This window comes from Equus caballus, chromosome 10 (genome assembly GCF_041296265.1).
Source record: "Equus caballus isolate H_3958 breed thoroughbred chromosome 10, TB-T2T, whole genome shotgun sequence".
Taxonomy (NCBI): domain Eukaryota; kingdom Metazoa; phylum Chordata; class Mammalia; order Perissodactyla; family Equidae; genus Equus; species Equus caballus.
This window is the reverse complement of record NC_091693.1, coordinates 13,967,793-13,991,582: the sequence shown is the minus strand read 5'-3', so window position 1 is coordinate 13,991,582 and position 23,790 is coordinate 13,967,793. Positions and strand designations below refer to the sequence as shown.

Below are 23,790 nucleotides of genomic sequence, written 5' to 3'. Positions count from 1 at the left end.
TCCGGGTGCATTTTAATAATCATTGTATTTATTTCCATGGCAAGTGATTCTGGTTTTCCATTCATGAAATTTCCATTTAAAAAACGTTTATTTCAGCTGTTGAAAATCGAGCCAGTTCATGAGCTGATAATTGTTGAAGCCGATTGATGGGTACCTGGGGGTTTATATTCATTGTATACTTCTTTCTACTTTTGTATCTGCTTCACATTTTCCATAATAAAATGTTTTTAACAATTGAGCCAATTGACAAAATTATGATGTAAATAATTGTACGTGGTCGTGTGTGGATTTGTCTGAAACTGTGATGGGAGCACATGAATCACTGAACGGAGGGAAAGACTGACACAGAAGAAACCGGAGTGAGAAGGAGCGGAGAACAGGACGCTGGATGGATGGAGACCTGCAGTCAGAGGCTGCCGCCTTCTCTGCCTTAGGCTTTCCTGAGGTTTCCTGGGAACCAGGGCCCAGGCCAGGGAAGGGGAATGAGGACACTTACTTCCCTGGGCCCCTGGGCTGCTGTGGGGCAGGAGAGGCTGCAAAGATTCAGCTGAGAAGGGTGGGGGTGATGGACACATGCTCTGCTCTGTGGGCTACAGCCAGAGCGGAGCCTGAGATCAGAGGGAAGGAGGTCAGAGCCGGAGCCCTCCTCCCCTGGGCCCTGTCCAACGCGCTGAGGACAAGACACCCATCCACTAAGCAGCATCAGGGCGCCCTAGCCATGAAAGGCACCTCAAAGGTCATCCAATCTGACTGCCCCCACCCCCCCAACCCAGGTTAGAGAAGAGGAAACTGAGAAGCCCAGAGCGGGGAAGTGATTTTTCCATGGTCACGGAGCAGTTCCCGGCCCCCCATCCCATCCCTCGGCCACCTTTGTCAGGGTCAAGAGTCGTGCCCATGACCCTACTGCCCCTGTCCTTTGTGTTGCCTTCAGGCCAGTGGACCTGCCAGCAGCCCCCAACCAGGCTGGAGGGTGGAAACCTAGGTCCCAGACACCCCGGGAAGCCCAGTAGTGCCCAGTAGCAGGGCCCCATCTGGATTTGGGATTTGCTCTATCTGGCCACTTCCGGCTTCCTCCTCATCCTCTACTGTGGTATCCCCACAGCCCACCTCACTGGGTCTGCAACCCCCAGCCTCCCCAGCTGTCCCAGGCTGGCCCCTGAGTATGTGTTGGGGGGCGGGGGGTGGGGCAGGCCCCTGTTCGGTCAGGGAAGTTGGGATGGGGGCGGGGCCCTCGGCTTCCTGTTGTTCATCGCCCTGGGGCTCTGGGGGGGATTTCCCTGGCCACCCCCACCCCCCAGGGAAGGGGAAGGAGCCTGGGTGAGTCACAGGCCTGGGGCGGGAGCCCAAGGGTGAGAAGGGGCGGGAGGTGCCTTGTCACCAAGGTACCAGGGCTCGGTGCCCCCTCAGGCCCTGGGCCCCGAGGCAGGCATGCAGGACTCTCCCAAATGCCAAATGTCACCCATCATGGGACACCTCTCCCCTCTCCCCCTGCCCTGACTGCTCTGACAGGTGCTTACCTTGGTGCTGGGGCCAGATGGGGACACAGAGAACGGGGAGGTCTTATTCTGGGGGTTCTGCGAAGAGAAAGTTGGGGTGGGGGACGGGAACAGTGAGATGAAGCAGCTTCTGATACCCTGCTCCTCCCCCACAGAGTCCCCCTCTTTTCCCTTCTCCCTCTGCCCACTCCTCCTGCTCATCCACTCCCTCCTGACCTGATGGTTAGTGTCTGGTCCATTTCTTTCTGTGTCTGCAACGGGAGGGAAAGGGTGAGTTGTCAGCAGCCACCCCCCACGGCTCCCCCACCACACCTGCCCCTGCCCACGGTGACCCTCTGTCCTCCCTGCTCCCTTCCCCACCCACCTGTGTGCTCTGACGGGGAGTCCAGACCTTGCTTCTCGGCCTCCAGGGGCTTAGACATTCTTATTTCTGGGGACAGAGGAGGGATGCAAGTGGGGTGAGGGAGGGAAAGCCAGGAGGGCTCTCAGGTCCCTCCTCCAGCACCACCCCAGCCTCTCCCCAAAGCCCCGCTCACCCCCCGCCACCTTGCAGGTGTCTCTCTCCAAGAGACATGCCCTCCATTCGGGGCCTCTGCCCTCCTCCATCAAGACAAGAAAGGGGCCTTCAGGCCTTAGGGATTTTGCCTGATCCTTTCACCCCTCCAGAAGGTGGCGCAGGGAATGTCAGCCCCTGTGAGGCCCTGGGGCAGGGTTGGGGGTAGATGGCGGTCCTGAGAAGGCTTCAGCTGCCCAGGAGGAGGTTGGTGATGTTCCAAAGGAGCGAGTCAGCCTTGGGCTTCCTCCTCAGGCGTGCCGCCCAGGCACCCGTCCTGCCTCACCAGGTTTCGGGTGAGGCATGTTTTCCACTCTGAGTGGGGCCTGAGGGGTGTGAAGGGACTGCAGCATCCCCAAAGGAGCAAATCTGCAGATCTCTGGGTGTGATTCAGCCGCCCTCTGGCCCCGGCCCCCAGCCCACCACTTTCCCGTCCACACCTCACTCCCACCCGGCCACCCTTCTGGTGTTCAGCGCACAGGCCTAGCAGCCCAACTCTGACCTCTGTAACTCCAGCTCCAACTCCGTCCACTCTGCCCCTGACCTTGTCCTCGAACCTAATCCTAGACTTTTTATCCTTGAATCCCAGCTGCACACTCAAATCCAACCTAGATACCTGCCCCTAAAAATGCATCCTATTCTATAGTTCCATAGACCTGGGAAATGAAGGGAGGTGGCCAAGGAGAGATGGCAAGCTGGCACCAGGGGACATAAAGCAATGGAGACAAATGCTCTGTCTTCACAGTGCTCCAACGCCAACAATGGAAAGGTCAGTGCCTACCAGCGTCAAGCACAGCACTAAGTATGATTCAGAACTCACATGAGCAGCTGGTGCTAACATTACCCCCATTTTACATAGGAGGTAACTGAGGTTCCAAGGGAGGTGTCACCCTCCAAAGAGCACAGTGAGACAGTAAAGTTGTCCTGATAGGACCCCCAGTCTTCGTGACTCCAGGGTCCTCGCTTCTAATCAGAACTGCAACAGTCTAATGGACCCCAGTGGTGACTTCCACCTACCTCATCTCCAGCTGTCACCCTAACCCAAGCTCACCCTGACACTGACTCGTTCCCAGCACTTCCTGGTCCTAGACCCCCATACAAATCTGAGCTTCTGCCTGACCCGTTCTCACTCCCCTTCCCCAGCCTGAATCCCAACTCCCGACTGGATGATCAAAGACCTTAATCTGACCTTGACGCCCAATCAGCCTCAGACCCTAATCATGACTCCGAGTCTGACCCAAAAGTCTGCCCCACGACTCACTCCAAATCCCCAACTAAATCTTGACCCCACCCTATCAAAGGAGCTGTCCAGCTCTAGCGTGCCTTGTACCCAAGATACTTAAAGAAGGTCAGCTAAAGAGAGAGCTGGGACATCCTCAGCAATTGAAAAAAAAAAAAAGTCCAGGAATTTTGCAATTGAGGATTACTCAACATGAAAGATCACTCAGGTTTAAAATTTCTGATTCAAGAGCCAGGTCACACACTGCCAGTGGAAGTGTAAATCGACACAGTTCAGGAAAGCTGAAGAGGTGCCCCCTCCCTATGACCAGCACGTCCACTCCCGGGCATCCACCCAAGAGAAGGGAGCCTCCTGCCACCAATGCCCTCGGGCACCCGTGTTCCCAGCAGCCCTTTTGCATTGGCCCAGAACTGGAAATAACCAAGGCCTGTCAACAGAGAAAGGGTCAACACAATGTGGTATGTCCATACGATGAAATACTCCACAGCAAGGAAAAGAGCAGACACACACACCACTGTACGCATCTCACACACACCACTGGATCTCACCTATGTGAGGCCAAGGGAAAGACGTCAGACACAAAAGTGGACAGACAGTGGGACTCCGATTATGTGAAGCCCAAAAACAGGCAAGATGATATCAGGCGATCAAGGTCAGATTAGTGGGTACCTTTGGGGAAGGGCATGAGGAAGCCTGCAGGGGGGTGGAAATGTTCTGCAACTTGATCTGTTGGGTGGATACAGGAGTCTATACATACATAAAAATCCATCAAGCCGTACACTTAAAATTTGAGCACTTTACTATACGTACGTTATGTTTTCACACACACAAAAAAAAAGAAAAACATTTAAAGGCTAAAAATATAAATAATACTAAGCCAGAACAGAGTCCTATTAAGGCATAGGCTGGTGAGATAGGGGAAGGGGTAGGTGCCCAGGATGCTGCAGGAGCTCAGGCCCTGTTTTTGGGCATTGGGGATGGTGCACCGAGTGGCTAACGATCTGAGAAACACAGGAGGACACAAAGGGAGCCAGGCGATGAGGCCTCACTCCTGACTCTGAGGCATCGAAGGCAGGAGCCCTGCCTGATCCTGCCTCTAAATCTCCCAGACCCTGGCCCTGCTCTAGGCAGCCGGTAACCCTGACTCGGCCCTAAATCTCAGCCCTCCTAGCATCTCTGCCTCCTCCCTGGCCGCTCTCTCCAGCCAGTGTCCACATGGCCCCAGGGAGATCCTTCCCACACTCATCACTGCCTGGCCCTGAACCCTTCCGCGGCTCTCTGGTTCCACAAGAAAAGACCAGGCTCCATGGTCTGGCCTTCGGGGTGTGGCCCCTGCCACCCTCCACTGCCCATTTCTTGCTACTCATGCATCCTGCTCTTCAACCACACCAGGCATCTCCCTCTGCTTAGGGGTCCTGCTTGATGGGGAGGCCAGACCTTACAGGTTCTGTGCTCCCAGCCCAGCTGGTACATCCCTCTCCTACCCGCAGACCAGGCTGGCTTCTGACCTCACCTCCACCCCAGAGAGTTCGTGCTCCTCCTTGGCCTCTGTTATGAGCTGAGTTGTGCCCCCCAACATTTCTATCTTGAAGTCCTAACCTCCAGTAACTCAGCATGTACTTTCTTTGGAGATAGGGTCTTTGTTAAAATGAAGTCATTAAGGTGGGCCCCAAACAAATATGACAGATGTCCTTATAAAAAGAGAAGACTGGGACACAGACACACACAGAGGGAAGACCACACGGAGACAGGGAGAAGTGGTCATCCCAAGGCAAGGAGAAAGTCGTCAGAAGAAACTAACCCTGTCGATACCTTGACCTTGGATGTCTAGCTTCCAGAATTTCGAGAAAATTAATTTCTGTTGTTTAAGCCCCCCAGTCTGTGGTATGTTGTTTTGGCAGCTCTAACAAACCAACACAGCCTCTCACAGCCGTGCCCTCCCGCTGTCCTAGTCCCTAGCCTGCAGGGTGGTGGCTGTCTGAGTGCCGGTCCTTTCCCACCAGACCAGGGGCAGGCCTGGTGTGACTCATCGCTGGGTCCCTGGCATCACCCAACCCAGAAGAAGAGGTTAGAAATGTTTGCTGAATGTCCCTGCAGCTCTCTCTGTCTCTTACTTGTTCCTGTCTCTGTCCTGCTTTCTCTCTGCCATTTAGCAAATGTTTCCTGAGGCCTTGGCGTGGGCTGGTCCCTCTGCCAGGAACACTCTTCCCCACTCTTTCCACCTGATGACCTCCTACTCATCCTTCAGGACCCAGCACAGGCTCCATCCTCTATGAAGTCACCCCTGGTCCCCCAGAGGTCTCTCCCCTGCTTCCTTTACCTCGCTCCCCCTGGCCCGGCATCTCCCCTTGCCACGGTCCTAGAGGCTGTAGCCATCTGCACCCTCGTGTGTCTCCCCCCTTCAAGTGCCCGTCTGATTCATCTTGGGGTCCCCAACACTACCCAGCACAGGACATATGGGTCGAATGAACAAGGGTGGCCCCAAGGCCCTCATCTCCCTCCTCCAGGCCCTTGCCTCTGCTCTTCTCCCACCTGGGGCACCTTTTCCTTCTCTATTAGCAAAGTCCTACTCCCCTTTAAGGCCCACGTCACCTCCTCTGTGAGGTCCTCCCTGACTCCCCAGGTGGTTGGTGTCTCTCTCCTCTGGGCTGCCACTACCCCTGCCCGCCCAACACACCCTGATCACTTGGGAAGCGACCCCACACCCTACACTGTAGGCTCCTTAGGGCCCAGGCTGGAGTCATCGCTGCACATGCTGGCACTGTGTCTTTGCAATGAATGAATACATGAAAGGGTCCCTGACAGACCAGGACCCAATCCTCTCTCAAACAAGGCCTCTTCCCTGCTGTCACCTGACATCTGACCCTCAGCCCCAACCCCCAAGCAACCCTAGCCTAAACCTTTATGTACCCTCCCCACTGCAGGGATAGTGGTTGGAGAGGTAAGGGTGGTTTGAGGGGAAATTTCCACCACTGTTTCCCTTATTCTCCTTAATTCTGCTCAACCCCCCAATTCCCACACAGCCCTCGCACCCTGGCTGCCTTTCATCCAGGCCTTCCTTGCTCTGCTTTCCTCCTCCCCCATCAGAGCCCAATCCAAGAAAAGGGTCTCATCAAATCATCCTCACCAAGGATGAACAGGGGCCTCCATTTCCACTGCGGACTCAAAGCCAAATGGCCCCGAAACAGGGCCTCGAGGGCATTGGTAACCCCGTTAAGAGGCCTGCCGAGCCACTCATCCTGCAGGCTGTCAGCCTTGGCCGAGGCGGGGTGGCCTCTTGCCCCTCTCTCTTGACTTTAGAGAAATACTGATGCCCAGACACTGATTTCATTGGGACAGGCTGAGACCTGGGCATCTGGATTTTTAAAAGTCCCCCCAGGTGATTCCAATATGCTCCAGCCCCCAGGCGTCTTCGGAAGCACCTCTCAAAACCTCATCCTATGGAAAGGTTGGTTGATTATTTATGGGCATCCCTTCCATTCTCCCATCACAGGCAGTGTGTAACTTTTTAGTGGAACGGGCGGGGAAAAGCAATGCAGAACCATACCAGGCCCCTTGAATCTCACCATCCTTGAGTCAGACCCACCCAGGGCTGCCCACGCCCCTGGGCTCACACCCGCTTGCCCGACTGCCCCAGGCCTGGGACTCTGGGTCCCCTCCACCCTTCCCACCCCTCCCTTGCCCCTCCCTCCCCGGACTTTCACTTCTCCTCTGCATTTCCCCCAGCCGGTTTTAGCAGACTTGGGCCAGCTTCTCGTTAGCACTTACCGAAAATGGGGCTAAATATAGAGGGCCCAAGGGCTGCCCCTCACCCCTCCTGGCCCCGCTTGGCCTGTCCCCTGGGTCCTCTGCCTCCACAGCCCGCTTCAGTCAAGGCTGTGGCCTGGGAGCCCCTGCGGGCAGGGCCTGCACTGCCGGGAACCTCTGTGGGCCCAGCTGGCCCAGTCCCAGCCTCCTTAGGAGCATCACCTCGCACCCCCACAGCCCCACAGCTGTCCCTGGGCGGCCTCAAGGGACTGAACACTTCTGAGCTGTCAGGAGGGAGGGATGGAAATACGGGCAGCAGACACAACAAGAGAGGTGGCCCCACAGCTGTGCCGACAACAGGCAGGAGCCACCACATAGCGCAAACACCACAGCCACAGGCAGGCTGGGCCCCGGTCATGGATGGAGACCATGCAAACACACACAGGGATGGATGAACACAGATCCAAGACAGGAATGTTTTCCCATTAAGACACATGCCCAGACACAATGACATGGGCAGATATGCAAAACACATATTTAGACATGTGTGTGCACAGCTGTGCTTACACACACACAAGTCACACCCAGACACGCACACACTCACACCCCGGAGTCACTCACAGACATATAGATACAGATGTGCATACACACATACCCAGAGTCACTCAGACAGACACACAGACATGTACACACTCACACATCCAGAGTCATCTCATCCTAGGAGATGGCCAGGGCAGACCCCTGAATCCAGTTCACAGATGTGGAGACCGAGACCAAGCAGGACAAGTGATATGCCCAAGGCCACACAATATATTAATTCCTATCCATGCAGCGGCACCCAGAGCAGGCCTCCAGGGTAGGGCACTTCTGTGAGAAATCCAAGTAAACGTTCTAACCCAGTGCCTGGCATGTACGAGGCCCCCATTCAACCCCAAACAGGGATGAGTCAGTGGTGGAGGAGATGGCATGCATGTGCAGAGGCCCCAGATCTCTGTGTCTACACTGTATGTGCACACACACCTACACATAGTTGCACACATGGGCACCTCAGTAAATAATCATGCCATCCTGCCAGTAGTCTTCCTTCCAGCCCAACTCACCTCTTTTACCTTGCTCATACCCACTCACCCTTCACATCTCAGCCCAGACATCCCTCCTCCAGGAAGCCCTCTCTGACACCCCCCTGCTGAATTGGGTAAGTCTTCTGAGCTCCCACAGCCCCTCGTGCCTCCCATATCCTAGCCCTGACTCCTCTGCCTGTGTGTCCTCCACTGAGTGACAGGTGTGTCTCCCACGCTGGACTGGGGACTCCAGGAGGACACATCTGAAGCCGCCTTTTTCAGTTGTATTTCCAACACCCAGCACAGAACTGCTCAATAAATACGTGCTGATGAAGGGTCACAGAGATGCCACAAACACTGAGGCACACAAGGTGGCACACACCAAACCAAGACTCATCCCCACAGGCACCCATGAATGTGACACATATGCCACAGCCATGCCCGTACAGCCACAAATGAAACAATCATGAAGTATTGACGCTTGCCGAGTTCCAGGCACTGTGTTAAGCATTTACACACATTACTTCATTTAACTCTTCCATCAGCACCGCTGAGAGATGACTATCATTACGCAGAGACAGATACATTATACCAAATGAGGCAACAAATACAAATCGCCCTGTATGGTGCCTGACACACAATGCTCAGTCAACTGACATTTGGGGGGCGGGGGGGAGCAAGGTTAATAAGCACACAAACATACAATAAATTTTTAGGCTGTAATAAGTGCCATGAGGAAAAGACACAGCAGGGCGAGGGGACCAAGAATGGCGGGATTAGTTGCAGGTTTAGATGGGGAGGTCAGGGAGGGCCTCCCTGAGGAGGTGACATCTGAGGCGCATCAAGTGAGGAAGTGAGTCAATCGATCCTTTCCAAGGGTACCTCCACAATGCCATCCACAATGGCCCCTCACACACAGACACAGGACAGTCACACCCAGAAGACTCGAACCACGGCTCATATACATGTACACAGATGTGCACACACTCAAAATGCAACAACACAGCCTTCCGACCCCCTTGCAGTCCCCATTCAAGGAACACTCATGCCACCCACCCACTGGTCTTCTAGATAGGAGCCTGCTACCATCACCGGACTCCATCCTCCTCCCCTGGACCCTCCAGAACAGGGCAGCAGAGATGGAAAGAAGAGGTCAGAGGCCCCCCAGGTGCTAATGTGGAAGGGGAGGATAAAGAGGAGCTGGGGGTGGGACCCAGGGTGGGAAGTGGAGAGCTTCTGAGGTACAGAGTGAAAGGGCAGAGGAGACAGCGAAGGGGGAAGGGCAGGGCCGGTCAGCGATCGGCACAGCAGGACAAACCCCAAGGTGCTGCCGGTGCTCCTGGGCAGTGGCGCCCGCCCCGGCCCCTTACCTGGAGCCCCCATGCTGGAGTGAACCATGCTGCCCGCCCCGCAGGGCTGGGGGAACAACTGTGTCATCTCCCCGCCCTCTCTGGGGGCCAAGCCCTCTCTGCCGGAAGTCACCCAAGGAGGAAACCACAGGGTCCGCCCCCTTCGGAAGGGAAAATACCATGGCCTGAAGGCCCACCCCAGCAGGCAGCGACCCCAAATCATGTGTGTGTGTTGGGGAAGTGGGCGTAGTGGGGCAGAAGGTAAGCAGGCTGGAAGAGCTGACTCCTACAGCTGCGCCTCCAGGAGGTGTTTGCAACAGCTGCCGCAGGCCTCCTGCCACCTCCACTGGGGCAAACACATCTGGAACGGGGCAAGTGGGTCTGGGAGAAGGTGGGCCCAAAACAACAAAACCACCACCAAAACACTGGCTAGAAGGTTTGTGGGGGCTTTCTCAGCGCCAGCCCTGCACCTTGCGCATGACAGGCGTCATCTCTTGAGGCGATCACTATTTGCCCCATTTTACAGATGAAAAGACTGAGGACCAAAGAGGTAAGATGGCCTTCTCAAGAGCCCAGAGCCGAAAAGCGTTGAAGCCAAAAAGCGCAGCAGGAAGAGGCGTTCGCGGTGGGTGTTCCGCTCGGCTTGGGGTGGGGGATCCAGCCGCGCACCTGTCCCCAGGTGAGGCGTCCAGGGCCACCACTGAGCGGAAGCGGTGCCCGCGGGCAATGCCAGTGTGGGCGGGGGGCGGGGCCTTGGTCGGGAGCGGCAGGCGACAAACGCAGGCGCCCGAGGCGGCCCCCGCGGAGGGGAGCATCGAGTCCCCTGGCTGCCCGCTGGCCCTTTGCGCTGCGGCGCTCGCGGCCCAGCGGTTCTCTCCGCACCCGCCAGAGGGCGGCAGCGCCCAGCCAGTGGGTCGGAGGGCGGGGCTGGCTGCGGAGGAGGGAGCCCCTCCCTCCGCTCCCCTCCCCGCCCCCGCACCCCCACCCCCGCCCCCGCGCTCACACCTGCGAGGGTCACACAAAGGCGCGGGACTCCCGGCGCACGGCCGCGCAGACAAAGGCTCCGCTGAGCCCGCGACCCTCTTCCTCCTCCCGGCGCCCGGGTCCGAGGCTGCCGGCCGCCTGGCGCCTCCAAACAGCCTGCCTGCCCGCCCCAGGCCTCACAGAACTCGCTGTGCTCCACGCTGGGGGACCCCCCAAACCACACGCGCGCACACGGACTCCTGGACTCACCCACCCACACACCACATACACTCAAGTATTTCTACACATGGACCCCAGCACTTCACACACACGTGTGCACAAGCAGACGGGAACACTCCTCTATGTGCACAGGTCCCAATACCAACCCTCCCGACCCTCCATTGGTCACTCCTGTACAGACACCCCCTCAGCTCCCTCAAGTGGACCCAACAGCACAAGGGCACATCTACACATGTGCCCAGGCACGCCTCCTGACCATGTGTGCCCATACTCACACCCATGCACACTCACACAGGATATAACACACAGGCAGACCTTCGTTAGTGCCCTTCCGTCTGCACACGGGCCCTGTGCACCCAGACACGCCCAGGCAGGCAGGCCCACTGGACGACGGGAATGACCAGTGGTCCTTACATCTGCACACAGAGGGGGCAGTTCCCAGCTATCTACACACCATAACATCCCATATTGTAAGGACTGAATCTCACTGAGGAGATCCAGAGACCATGCAGCATCAACCAGGCTCCAACTCGGACCTGCTGCCTCCTGGTCCACACCTCTCTCTCTCTCTTTCTCAGATGCAGCGTTTCTATACATGAGGGTCTTCCGGACAGCAGTCTGGTGGCAGTGGGGTGCTAGAGCCTTGTCTTGAAGCTGCATTTGCCCAGGAAGTTCTGTTTTGATTTAGGATTTATGTTTGGGGGGGGCTTGGAAATGAGGGTAATAAGGACATTATGGGGGGTCGAAACCCCACCAAGTCACCCCCATGCTCCACCCTGGACATAGTCAACGTCATCCGTGTCAGGAATGTGCTGTTGGACATGACCAGGTGTCAGCCCCTTATGGGGAGCAAGGAGAGAAGCACCACCCATTTCTGGAGCTGCCATCCCAGGTCTGCAGCTGAGGGCGGGGGAGCTGGGGAAAGCCTTACACGCTCCCCCATGGGATGAAACCACCCTGCCCCTCTCACCTCCCATGATGGCTCAGCTATTTTTGTCTGAGGCAGACCAGAACTGAGCCCCTGAGCCAGAGTCACAAAATCTTGAAGAAGAATGGGCCTGAGACTTCCGTCTGCCAGAGAGAGGACAGAAGGGCAGAGTTTGGGATGCACTCCTGGGTAGAGCCTGGCGGCCAGGCATGGGGAGGCCCAGGCAGGGGAGATGGTGGCCTCTGGGCCAGAGAAGAGGCCTCAAGCCATGTTGAGCAAAGCATGCAGGGCATAGGAGCTGGGGAGCAGCGGGGGCCACTTGGGGTGCAGGGAGCCTGGGAGGGAGGCAGTGCAGGGGAGGCCAGACTGGGCTCAGAGCTGAGCGGTAATTAAAGGAGACGTAGGGGGCTCCCCAGGGCCAGCGGGGCTGGTAACTGACACGCGGGCCCCATTGCTCCGCTCATATTTCTCACCGGATCGATACGTTTGACTCCCGACAAGACAATAATCGCTTGTACGCGGCCGGCGAGTCGATCAAATACATTATTAGAGCGAGGTCCCCCGGGGGCCCGGTGGGGAATGGTGGGGGGGAGCAGCCAGCCCACGGGGGACAGCAGAGCGGAATTCTTCACCCCTCAGGGCCCCCAGCCATGGCCTCTTCCTCTCGGCCGCCCCTAGGGACCTTCTCTGTGGCTCGGTTCCCCAGCTTCTTTCTGGACACCTGCTGTCTCTGGTGACCTCTCTACTCAGCCCCCGGCCGTGTCCCCACTCTGTGTGGGGACCCAAGGGGTCTTTCCCCAGAAGTGCTGCCTTGCCTTGTAGGGCTGTAGGATGTGGGAGCTCAGAGAGGCCGCTCAGACCCCCAGCTTGGCAGGAGACAGGGAGACCAGGTTGCCGGCCGCACTATGAGTCGACAGCTGGGCCAGGAGATGAACTCCGGCCTAAGATTCATTGATTCTAACCTCCCTCTGCATCTCAGCACATCCGCCTTCAGCAGAGCCCAGGTCAGGCAGCCTCTGGGGGGTCGAGGAAGGCTGGCTTAGGGACCCGAATATATAGAAAAACAGGATGGGGGTGGCAGACAGAGACACAGACAAAGGCATGTCTAGCTGGTTCTGCTACAGGGCCATACGATCCTCCAGCAAGCCTCTAATACTCTCGAATCAAACCCAGCCTGGCCCACCTGGGCACTGCTTGCGTACCTCTTGCTCACCTTCCTGGCTTCTGGGCTCTAGCCTTCATTTCCTGTTTACACACCTGCTTCACCCTCAGCCTGGCCTTCAGAATTGCTTCTCCAGTGGACCTAAGTCAAGGTCAAGCTGTAACTGTCCCATATTCTGCTTAGCAGCACCCAGCAATGAGGCACTTAAAATATTTCTTCTCCATCATCATCATCATCAATAGCAGCATCACTGTCTATTCTGTGCTATTTGAACTAACACATTATTTGTATTCCTCACAACAATCTGAGAAGGTAAGGTCTGTTATCATCCCTGTTTTACTGATGAATTGGAGCTCAGAGAGGTGAAGTCACTTGCCCCAAGTGACACAGCATGTGAGTGGTGGAGTCAGGATTCAAACCCAGACCTGTCCTCTTTACAGTTTGCTCTTTCTCTACTCTACCATGGGCCTTCTTAGAGCTTCGAAATGCTCCCCGTCTTCCAGTGGACAGCAGGAAAAGCCACTCCCTGCCCACTCAGGAATACCGGAATCTCCTCCCAGCCCACAGCCCACCTCCCACAGCCCTTAAGAGTCTGTTCTTGATATTCGGCAAAGCACTGGACTCCTTCTGACCCATCAGGCTGAAGGTGGTCAACCTTTCCTCATTTCCTTCAATTCAAACCTTTTCTGCGTGTCCCTTAGTGTCAAGCCCTGGGCCTGAGGCTGAGGACCCAGAGATGAGCTGGATCTGAAACCTGCCCCCAAGGAGCTCACAATCCAAGAGGAAGACTGGAGTTGCTGAAAATACCCTGATATTCCATCAATGAGTCAGTAAGCATCCGATAAACGCAGTTATGTGCCAGGCCATTGCTGAGCTCAAAGAAAACAGTGGTTAAAAGTAAAATAGTCAATTATACTTCTGTAAAGCTGAAATTGTTTAAAAAGCAAAACAAACAAAGATGTTCTTTCTCCCCCCATAGAGCTTACCGTCTTTGGAGGGAAATAATTAAAAAAAAAATCCATTGAATTAATAGGTAATTCCAAGTTGGGAAAAGAGCTTTCAACAATAGGAAGAGGATGATACCTGATGTCAGCTGGAGGGAGGCCTGGTGCTGAAGACTTGTGAGGAAATGGCACTCACACAGCAATTCGACCATTCGCAAGCAAAGAATGTGGGGAAGAGTATAGCAGGCAGTGGGAACAGAGAAGGTGGTGGCCCCGAGGCAACAAGCACATGGCAATTCCCGGAGCAGAAAGGAGGCGCGGATGGCTGGCCCAGAGTGAAGAAGGAGGATGTGAGAGACGAGGTGGAGAGACCAGGGCCAGACCACACGGCCTCACGGGCCAGGGTAAGCATTTTGGATTTTACTGCAAGTATAGTGGGACACCACTATAATAATAAGTAGGGGAGTGATGTGGTTCTGTGAACATTTTCGTGGACAATTCTGGCTGCTGTAGAAGGCTAGTCTGAAGGGCCGGAATGTGAGGGAGGTCAGCTGTGAGGAAATGGGGGGTGTCCACATGAGACATGAAGATGGCTGGGACTAGGGTGGTGGCAATGGGGGAGGAGAGGAGCAAGTGTCCCCAGAAGCAATTTTGAAGGTAGACCCAACAGGATTGGTTATTGGCTGAAGATGGGGTGTGGGGGAGAGGGAGGAGTCAAGGATGAGGCCCCCTGAATGCGGAAGTGCCTTCCCTGCCATAGAAAGATTAGGGGAAGAGGGAGGGCTCTAGCTGGATGAGAACGATCCTGGCAGGCGCCACACGTGCCTTGCGGTTGGATTTGATGTTGTAGGTGGGAGGTTGGGCAGGGAGATTCTGGGTAAAGAAGATCCATTGGGGAATGCTGTGAGGACAGGCTGGTAGGTGGAATCTGGAGGAGGGATGACCAGAGTGGAGGCTGAGACAATGGTCCATACAACAGGGGAGCAAGGGCCATCAGGATGCAGATGAGGGTACGAATTCAAGTGAGAGTCTGCAGGATTTCAGTGGGCCTCGAAGTGGGTGGCTGGGCAGGGTGGCTGAGTGGACGCGGAGGCCATCACCGATGGACAGTCGGGAGGAAAGCAGATTAAGGGAAGATGCTTGGGTCAGTGCCAGCGGAAGATCAGGAAGAGGCATCTCAGAAGCAGCAAAGTCTATGGGCCAGGAAGCCAGCAGATGCTTAATAAATTTACATTGACACAAACACTCCTTATTGCACCCCCCCAACACCAATTTCCCAGGAGTTCACCTCAAGTAAGAAGAAACCTAGAAGCACTGTGATTCAGCTCAAAGAAGATAAAAGTCAGGAGACTGACCAGGTTCCATGCTGAAACTGACTAGCTGGTGACCTAGGCCAGCCCCCTGTGCTCTCTGGGTCTCAATTTCCCCATCTGTAAGTGGGAAGGGGGCTGGCGGGGCACTCTAAGACTTCTTCCAGCTCGAACATTCTGTGGCTTGAAAGAAATAAGAACAGGCAAGATGTATTGATGGGCCAACTAGCTGTCGGACCAATACGGATAGAGAGAGAATGTACTGCAGGCTTACACTAGGGAGGGCCCGGCTAAGTATACTCAGGTTTCCACTGAGTCCTCAGCTTTTATTAAGGACTTTTATTATCCTCATTTTAAAGACGAGAAAACTGAGGCCCATGGTCACACAGTTAGGCCAGGTGGACCTGGAGTCTCTCTGACCCCACAGCCTATGCCTAAACTGCTTGCTGAGCTCACCACTCCTCATCTTGGCTTGCACGTGTCTCTCTGACTGTAGGTCCTGCAAGAACAAGGTCCTTGATATCATCACCACATACCCACCAGGGCCTCCAAAGAAGCAGGTGCCTGGCCCTGGGCCTTCCCCTGATGAGGCTCTGCCCCCGGCCCAGCAGCCCCTACCCATCACCACGCTGCAAGGTCTACTCCAGCCCAGACCTCCCACCCACCCAGCAGTGACTGCAGGCACAAGGCCACCGCCACTCCCCACATCACAGGGAGCTGTCCAAAGGCTGAAATGCAAGGCTCCTTGTCCTCAGTCCAGAAGCCCTACTGCCTCCAGGACAAGCCCAATCCCCTCACCACAGCCTCCAGGGCCCTGCAGGACCTCAACTCTCTCCACGAGAGCACCACATGCCAGCCCCAGTGGAGGAAGCCAAGTCTGTCCCCACCTTGGGGCCTTTGACCTTGCGGACCTCTCCTCTAGAAGGCTGTTGCTCGTCTCTTCCCATTCCTCTCATCCTTCAGGACTCAGCTCAAAGGACACCTCCTCTGAGAAGCCCGCCCTTAGTCATTCTCCACTCCATCACCCAGCTGTATTTTCCTGACAGTGCTCTCGGGAACTCCATTACTGTCGACTCGTTTGACTGTCTGTTTCCCACTCTGAAGGGTAAGCTCTCTGAAAGCAGGTGTCCTTTTCTGTCGTGTTCACTGTGGCATTCCCAACACTTAAAACAGTGCCTGACACACAGCAGGTGCTTAAGCCCTATTTTCTGAATGATAGATTCCTCCAGGCTCCAAAGAATGAAGTCCAAGGCTGGCTGTTCAAGCTCAGGTGGGTAGGGGTCCCTGCCAACCTCTTTCTCCATTTTGCGCTCAGAGCTCACCTTCTTCCTCTGTTAAACAACTGGGGTTCTCCTACATGCCTGTCCTTCATGCTTCCTTTGTCTGCCACACAAATTCTACCCACCTCTACAGCCTCTGCTCAGATCTCCCCTGTCTAGAAGCCTTCTCAGACTCCACTGGACGCCCGATTAATAGTAACGACCTCACTCTTGCACAGCTCCAGGCCGCATCCCGGGCTTTAGCACCAGTCCTCCTGCGTTGTAATTACTTCTCAGTGAGTCTGCCCCCACGGGGTGGGTTTGATTCAATCTTGTGGAGTCGGAGTCCAGCACTGGGCTGCAGATAGCCAGGGCTCCAAGAACATTTGTGAATGAGGCACCTGCCCCCGCAGACTATAATTATCTCTACAGGTGTATATCGTGTATATAAGACTGGTTTGGGAGTCAGACATATGAAAGTTTGGAAACTGGTTCCTCCATTCAGTTGCTGTGTGACCCTGGGGAAGTGACTTTGCATCCATGAACCTCAGGTTCCTCATCTGTGAAATGGGGGCAGTAACATGAGCTGACAGGAACTTCATTAACTTTAAATATAATACTTGCCACCATGGATAAGGAACTCAAAAGTTCACAAAGCATTCATCACCCAAGGTTTGAAATAGAAAACTCAGAAACAACCTAGATGCCACCAATTCAGCACAGTGGCTAAGGATATTGTAGTATATTTGTACTCAGTACGTGGCCAAGAAAGAGAATGAGACAGACCTATGGATTTGGACTTGGAACATTCTCTAAGACACTGCTGAGTGAAAAGGCAAATTGCAGAATGGTTTATACCACTTAATGTCATTTATGTAAAACACATACAAAAAACATTATTCATTTTCTATGAGTGCGAAAGTGATGACAAATGCAGAGAAAAAGATCTGGAAGGTAACTAGTTAACTAATGACAACTACCTTTGGTGAGGGGTCCAGGACTGGGAAAGCAGAAGGGACTCGAAGGGGATTTTAGCCTTTCTCTTATGGTTTTGGTTTTTATAATGAGATTATATTCATTTTTTAATTAAAATTAGAATTTATTAAGTGATACAGAGGTGGCTAACACAAAGAGAAGCAAAGAAATGACTATCCCCAAAGTGAGGACAGTGGTTACCTCCAGCAGGAGGGAGAGAGGGGTATGTTCGGGGAGGACACACAGGGGTGGGGGCCCCCGGGGCATGGGCAGCCTCTTTTGTTCCAACCTAAGTGGTGGCTGCACAGATGTTCACTCTATAAAGATTGGTTAAACTGCACACTTATGACTTGTCCACACGACTGTGCTTCCTGTGGGCAGGGGCCAATTCGTACGCATCCCAGTATCATCTGCTCCCCACCCACCCCCAATTCCTGCCCAGAAGCAGACCTTAACAGAAATCTGTGTTCGGTAGGGTGCGCCCCACGGCTGCAAGTGCTCCAAGGGCCCGCGGCCGCTGTCCAGGGTACTAACGGCCCAAGCCTGGGAGGCCTCAGGGGAGGCTGGCCTAATAAGCCAGCTTCAAGACTCCTTATCCTAACCAGCCAGCCCTCCAGCCTGCCGTGTCACCGGCCCCTGCCCGCCTCTAATACATCACCTCCCATCACCCCCACCTCTCGCTCTCTTCCTCAGGCCGGCTTTTGTTCCTGCGGCCCAAGCCCAGCTCCAACGTGCCTCAGGACCTCTGCTCTTGCTCTCCCCCTGCCTGGTGCCATCTCTCCTCATTGTCCCCGTGGCGCATCCCCTCACTTATTCCAGGATTCCACTCACACGCCTTCTCCACAGAGGAGTCTTTTTGATCATCGCACCTCACGTAGCCTTTCCTCTCCTCATCACTCTCCATCCTTGACCAGGCTGCATTTTCTTCCTGCACTTCCCACTGTCCAACATTCAAGTTTCTGTTATGTGCTTGTTGATCATCTGTCTCCCCCCACTGGAATATTCATGATGTGGGGGGACAGGGAGCAGGTCTGTCCTGTTTGGTTTTACTCTCCTTTTTAAAGGGGCCTCAGGTATTACCGTTAAGTGAAATAAACCAGACAGAGAAAGACAAACACCATATGATTTCACTCATCTGTGGAAGATAAACAAACACATGGATAAGGAGAATAGCTCGTTGGTTACCAGAGGGGAACTGGGTTGGGGGGAGGGTGAAAGGGGTAAAGGGGCACATATGTATGATGACGGATAAAAGCTAGACTATCGGTGGTGAGCATGATGCAGTCTATACGGAAACTGATATATAATAATGTACACCTGAAATTACACAATGTTATAAGCCAGTATGACCTCAATAAAATAATTGAAAAAAATTTTTAAAAGGGGCCTCAGGTGCACAAAATTGTGTTAATCATAATCCTTGGTTTACAGCATACACTCATCCTTGGGCTGGGCAGAGCCCTCTTTCATGATTTATTTGCTTATTTATTTTATTTATTTTTAACAATGTGTGCATGTGAACCCGCCACTCAACATTCAGTTTAGAGCTGTGACAATGGTCACACTGACACATCTGACTTGTTCACACTGTGTCCCCACTGCCTGCAACTGGTTAGAGGAGGCACTCGGTATCCATTTGCTGAAGAGGCTGAGAGACAGTGACCTCTGCACCATGCAAAAGGGAGCCAATGGGAGCCTCCCCGGCCTCACAGGAGGTGGATGGGGGTGGAGAAGAAATCAGAGGCCAGCCCCCTGCTAAGCTCCCCTGTCCTCCCTACTGCTCCCACCTCCTGCTCGGCGTGGCCCAAAGCCTCTTCAATACAACTCAGTTCTCCACTTCCCCCGAGGGCCCACTGTGCCAGACCCCGTGCCGAGAGCACGGGACACGGGGTGCATCAGCCTTGGCCACGCCCTTGAGGAGTCCTCAAACCTCCACGGCCCCGGCCCGTGACCATCTGCTATTATCATAAGTAATAAGAGCAGCTACCGGGCACCTGCTCTGTGCAGGTCTGTGCTCCGTGCTCGCCTTGCATCATCTCTTGGCATCTTCCCAACGATCCAATAAAGCAGGTGCTAGTATCAGCCCCCCTTTTTCTGAGGAGTACCTTGAGGTAGGTCAGAGCGGGCAGGTGGATTCCAGAGCCGGACTCTCCTCACCACCAGGCACGCTGCCTGTGTTACATTGATCATATGCACATCTCCCCTCAGAAGACTATGAAGTCCTGTGCCTCCTGCATCTCTGCAAAAGCAACTGAGGATGGTGGCAAGGTGTCAACTTTGGAGCCATGTAGGTGGTTAGGTCTCAGCCGCAGGGGAAGGGTGAGGCATGGAGGGGCTGTCACTTGGCCTAGGTATCACACTCATGAAGGGCTTCATTAAACACGATGTGCATTTTTGACTTTACAGTTGGGTGCCTCTGCCAGACCACACCACCTGTGAGACGCTACAAATTTTGGTTTAATAAATCCTGAAAGACCTTGTAAATATCAGTTAATTTGGCATTATGTTGTTGTTGCTAAGAGCACAAGTCTGTAACTCCATTTTGGCATTCCTTCATTCTTAGCATACTGGGAGGCCCAGGAATTAGAAATGCCCTGAGCCTCTCTCAGCTTCTATGGAGCCTGCTGAGTCCTTGCTGTGTGACTTCAAGCAAGCCACTCGACCTCTCTGTGCCTCTTCCAGAACTATGTTGTCTCTGAGCAGCATCTGCAGAGGACCCTGCCTGCAGGAGATGCTCCACAAACATTTATTCAGAGGAGTTTAGCTTGATGGAAGCAGGTGGGCCGAGATCACATGAGACATAGCCCCCGCCATCATGGAAGCAAACTCTGAGCTCTAGACACTTGAAGGAAAGTGAGGGATCAAGGGAGATGGGTAGATTTTGGGTGTGACAACCATTTACTGAGATAAGCACAAGCTCCTGGTGGAGCTCGGGCCAGGGGATCAGGAGTTCTGCTTTGGACGATTAAAGGAGGAGCCCTGAACCTACTGGTTAGAAACACTCTCCGTGCACTTTCTTACTGAATCTTCTCAAAACTCTACAAAAGAATCATTGTCAACATGCCCATTCTACAGATGAAGAAACTGAAGCTCAGCAAGGTTGAATCATTTGCCTGGAGTCACACAGACAGAGCCAGGATTAGCATCCAGGCTTCAAAGTCCACGTTGCCATCCACGGTACACTCTCTCTCTCCCCCGGACCTTCGCGCACCTCTTCCCTTTGGCTCAGCAGGAAACACTGGACATGGACCTGGGTTTGCCGTCTGAGACGTCCACTTGTCTCCCACCCCTGGCCAAATTATGGCCTCCTGTCAATATGAGCCATCTGCTAAGAGCTTTCCCGTGGGTCCCCTGCCTTGAGTCCTGGCAATGCTGGGATGCACCCTGAACGCTGTCCCCGGCCTGGTGCATTCTCCAGGCTCATACAGCCAGGCCAGCTGTGAGGGGAGCCAACACCTTTGGACCCACTCGTCTCCTGTGCGCCTCACTCAGAGCTCACCTCCGTGGAGTCTCTGAAGGTCAGTCCTCTCACTTGCTCCACACAGGACCTGTGCCTGGCAATGAACATCTCCTCAGTGCCAAAAACACCAGGCACTTTGAGGTTACCATGGAGAGCACCAAGTCGGTCCCCCCCAGTCCTCCTCCTCCCAGAGGCTTCCCCAGACTCCTGGAGAAAAAGCAGCCCCTGTCCTGGTGAGAGGAAAAGCTCAGGTGCGTGCAGGGTCAGACCCTCACTCTGCCTGACCAGTCATGTGACCTTGGATCAGCAGCTCCACTTCTCTGAGCCTGGATATCAGTACCAATTCCAAAAGGGCTCTCCGATTCCTCCCCTCCTCAGTCACCACCTGGCTGACTTCAGGCGCCTCCTGCTTGCAGGTCTTCCTGCCCCCATGCCAAAGCCTGATAGTCTCCTCTCCCCCTGGCGGCCTGAGAGGATCTTTCTAAAACTAATCAGGCTGTGTTGCTTCCTTGCTTAAGACTCTTCAGGGGCTTCCCTGCGTTTGGGAATAAAACCCAAACCTCTTAACCCAGCCTACAGAATCTTGTGTGACCTGGCCGCGGCCCACATCTCCCATCTCTTCCCCCATCACTCTCCCCTTCACCTACACTGCTCCAAGCCACGCTGCCTCCTCTCTGTTCCTCAGACCAAGCTCTCTCCAACCCCAGGCCCTTTGCATGTGCCACTCCCTCTGCCTGGAACACTCTTTGTCTGGTTAAACCCCACTCATCTTTCAAGGTTCAGCTTAATTGTCTTGCCCTCTCTCTGTGGGCTCCCTATCACAATTTCAGGGGTGGAGGGTTATCTGATTTTGCATTGAACTGGTATTTACACTTAAAGATCTGCAGCCCCTCTAGTTTGTCACTTGATGAAAGTTGACTGTGCCAGTGTTCTTCAGGGCTCTATCTCCAGGGCCCAACACACAGCAGGTGCTCAGATATGTGGAATGCATCTGTTAAATGGATCCTTTATGGGGATAAGCACCTGAGGCAGAGGACTGGAGTCTTCTGCGCCTTAGTTTCCACTTCTGTAAAATCAAGATAACAATTCCTCCTTACAGCGTAGTGGCGAGGATCCAAACAGATAATGAATATTGACAGTGCTTTGGGAAAAACGCCCTTCAGATGTAAAAGCTTGAAAGAGGTGGAACCCAGAGGATGAGCAAGAGTCAAAGAAGAGAAGAACAAGAGAGAAGGACATAAGCATTTGTCAAGTAACCGTATCTGCCAGACACCTTACATTTCCTCGTTCACTGTCTCCTGGGATGGTGGCTATGACCCAGAGGGGGAAACTGAGGCTCAGAGAGAAGACACCACCTGCCCACAGTGTCACAGTGAGTCCATGGAAGAGCCAGGATTTGAACCCCTCACACCGAGGCAGCCACATTTCCCACGCACCTCCAACAGAACTTGACCCCTAGCAGTGGGTTCTTGACAAACATTTATGGGTTGGACCAATGAAGAGGACCAACCAGAGTCACTTGGGTCTGAATGGCAGTCCTAGCTCTGCTACTCACTGGTTGGTGACCTTGGGCAAGCCGCTTCCCCTCCCTGAGCCTCAGTGTCCCCACCTGCAAAGTGCAACTAATGATCATGCCTACCATCTAGGTGGTCAGGGGACTCACCAAGAGCCTGCAGGTCGAGTGCTTAGCACGCAGTAAGCAGTCTATGAGCAGCTGTTAGGATTGTTACTCTTCCATGCAAGGGAACAGCATGAGCAAAGGCATGGGGCAGGTTTTGGAGATGATGAGAGGCCATTGGAGAGAGAATCAATCAGAGAGGTCCTCTCAAGGGAGTGGCCTCTCAAGCCAGACCGAAATGGACTCCCAAGTCTGCATCCAGTTGTCAAGGCGGGAGGTGGGAAGCTGGTGAGGGGTCCCCTGATCTTCTGCCCCTCTACACCCTCTGCCCCCAGACCCCTCAGCTCCTTCCAGGTTTCTTCGACCAGAGTCCTGTACACCTCAATCTCCTACCACCCTTGTCTCCACCCCAGGCCCAGACAGCCCCAACTCAGACGGGCCTCTCGCTCTTGCCCTGGCCTCGCCTCTGGCCCAGGGGATCTTTCTCTCTTCTGTTAGGAAGGCCTTTTACTAATTGGAAAACTATTTTCTGAAGGTAGTACAAACAATTCATAAGGGTAAAAAGTAAGAAATGTTTTAGGCACAAGCAAGCACATGACATGTGGGTAGGTACGTGTGTATACACACCACCTTTTTAACACAAGCTGCTTCTTGCCGCGTGCCAGAGGGCTCTGACACAGAGCTCCTTAGCCCCCTTAGCAAACCAGGTGCTGTGAGGCTGAGGGAGGAGATGAGTCCTGCACTCACGCAGGAATTGTGACCAGACAGGTCACTGAGTCCTAGGTGAAGAGTGGCGGCTTGGAAAGGAAACCTGGGGACATCCTGGAATCCTCCTCCTCCCAGTGCCTCCCAACTTCCCATGGATTCAACCCAGAGAAGTCTGAACCCCTCTGTTCTTCCCCCACAACTACCTGCCCTGCCCCCAGCCCTGCTCCATTCCAGGACACCTCTTTCTCTTTCTCCTTCTCCTCCAGCCAGTCCCATCGCACAGGTTCTTCCTCACTTCCTCACTTGCTCGCTTGCTCCACAGATGTCTCTTGGACCCCATCCACGTGGCAAACACTGAGCTAGGGACAAGTGATGTAGCCCCTGTCCTCCAGAGCTGACAATGGAGGTGGGACCTGGGCTCCTGAATCCATACCCTACACTACTCCCAACAGCATGACACTGATCAGGTCCCTCCTCTGTCCAGACAGAGAAGAAAAGTCTCAGAATCCCAGGCTTTCTCCGGCTTCACCTTTCCAAACTACCAGGAGAAACTGAGAGGGCAGGACGCAGCCTTAAGGTGTCATCATAGGGGCGCCTGGATGGGGGATGACCATGCTCCCCAGAAGGAGGATCCTGCCCTCACTCCCTCCCCAGGAGCCTGAGAGAACTCTGGACCTTCAAGGCATGGGTGTGCCACAGGAGGGGCCATAAACGCCATCTAAGCAGTTCGCTTTTCAAGGGAAAACCGAGCTTCAGGGCAGGCAAGTGACTTGAGCA

General features: G+C 54.3%; 1 protein-coding gene and 1 long non-coding RNA gene across 15 annotated transcripts in view; one reads left to right on the top strand and one right to left on the bottom strand.

The window, feature by feature from the left end:
* Positions 1 to 23,790, bottom strand: part of POU2F2 (POU class 2 homeobox 2) — a 73,421-nt gene that overhangs the window by 22,009 nt on the left and 27,622 nt on the right. For 8 of the 12 annotated variants that reach the window (XM_070224540.1, XM_070224543.1, XM_023651411.2 and 5 more), the window contains exons 1-4: positions 9,468 to 9,565; positions 1,861 to 1,926; positions 1,713 to 1,747; positions 1,518 to 1,574 (exon numbers count right to left, since the gene is read on the bottom strand). In XM_070224540.1, the coding sequence (XP_070080641.1) occupies positions 1,518 to 1,574; positions 1,713 to 1,747; positions 1,861 to 1,926; positions 9,468 to 9,534 (225 nt within the window). In that variant the 5' untranslated portion in view covers positions 9,535 to 9,565. Of the gene's footprint in view, positions 1 to 1,517; positions 1,575 to 1,712; positions 1,748 to 1,860; positions 1,927 to 9,467; positions 9,576 to 23,790 lie in introns of those variants that run through there. The other 4 variants (XM_070224545.1, XM_070224541.1, XM_070224542.1 and 1 more) reach the window with 2 other exon arrangements.
* Positions 9,574 to 18,593, top strand: LOC102148729 (uncharacterized). Of its 3 annotated transcripts, none has more exons than XR_011422430.1 (5): positions 9,574 to 9,707; positions 9,973 to 10,125; positions 13,441 to 13,569; positions 13,773 to 14,087; positions 15,490 to 18,580. It is a non-coding gene; the product is annotated as an uncharacterized lncRNA (long non-coding RNA). The 3 variants fall into 3 exon arrangements; XR_011422432.1 differs by having other exon boundaries at positions 9,693 to 9,882; positions 9,973 to 10,071; positions 15,490 to 18,593; XR_011422431.1 differs by having other exon boundaries at positions 9,696 to 9,882.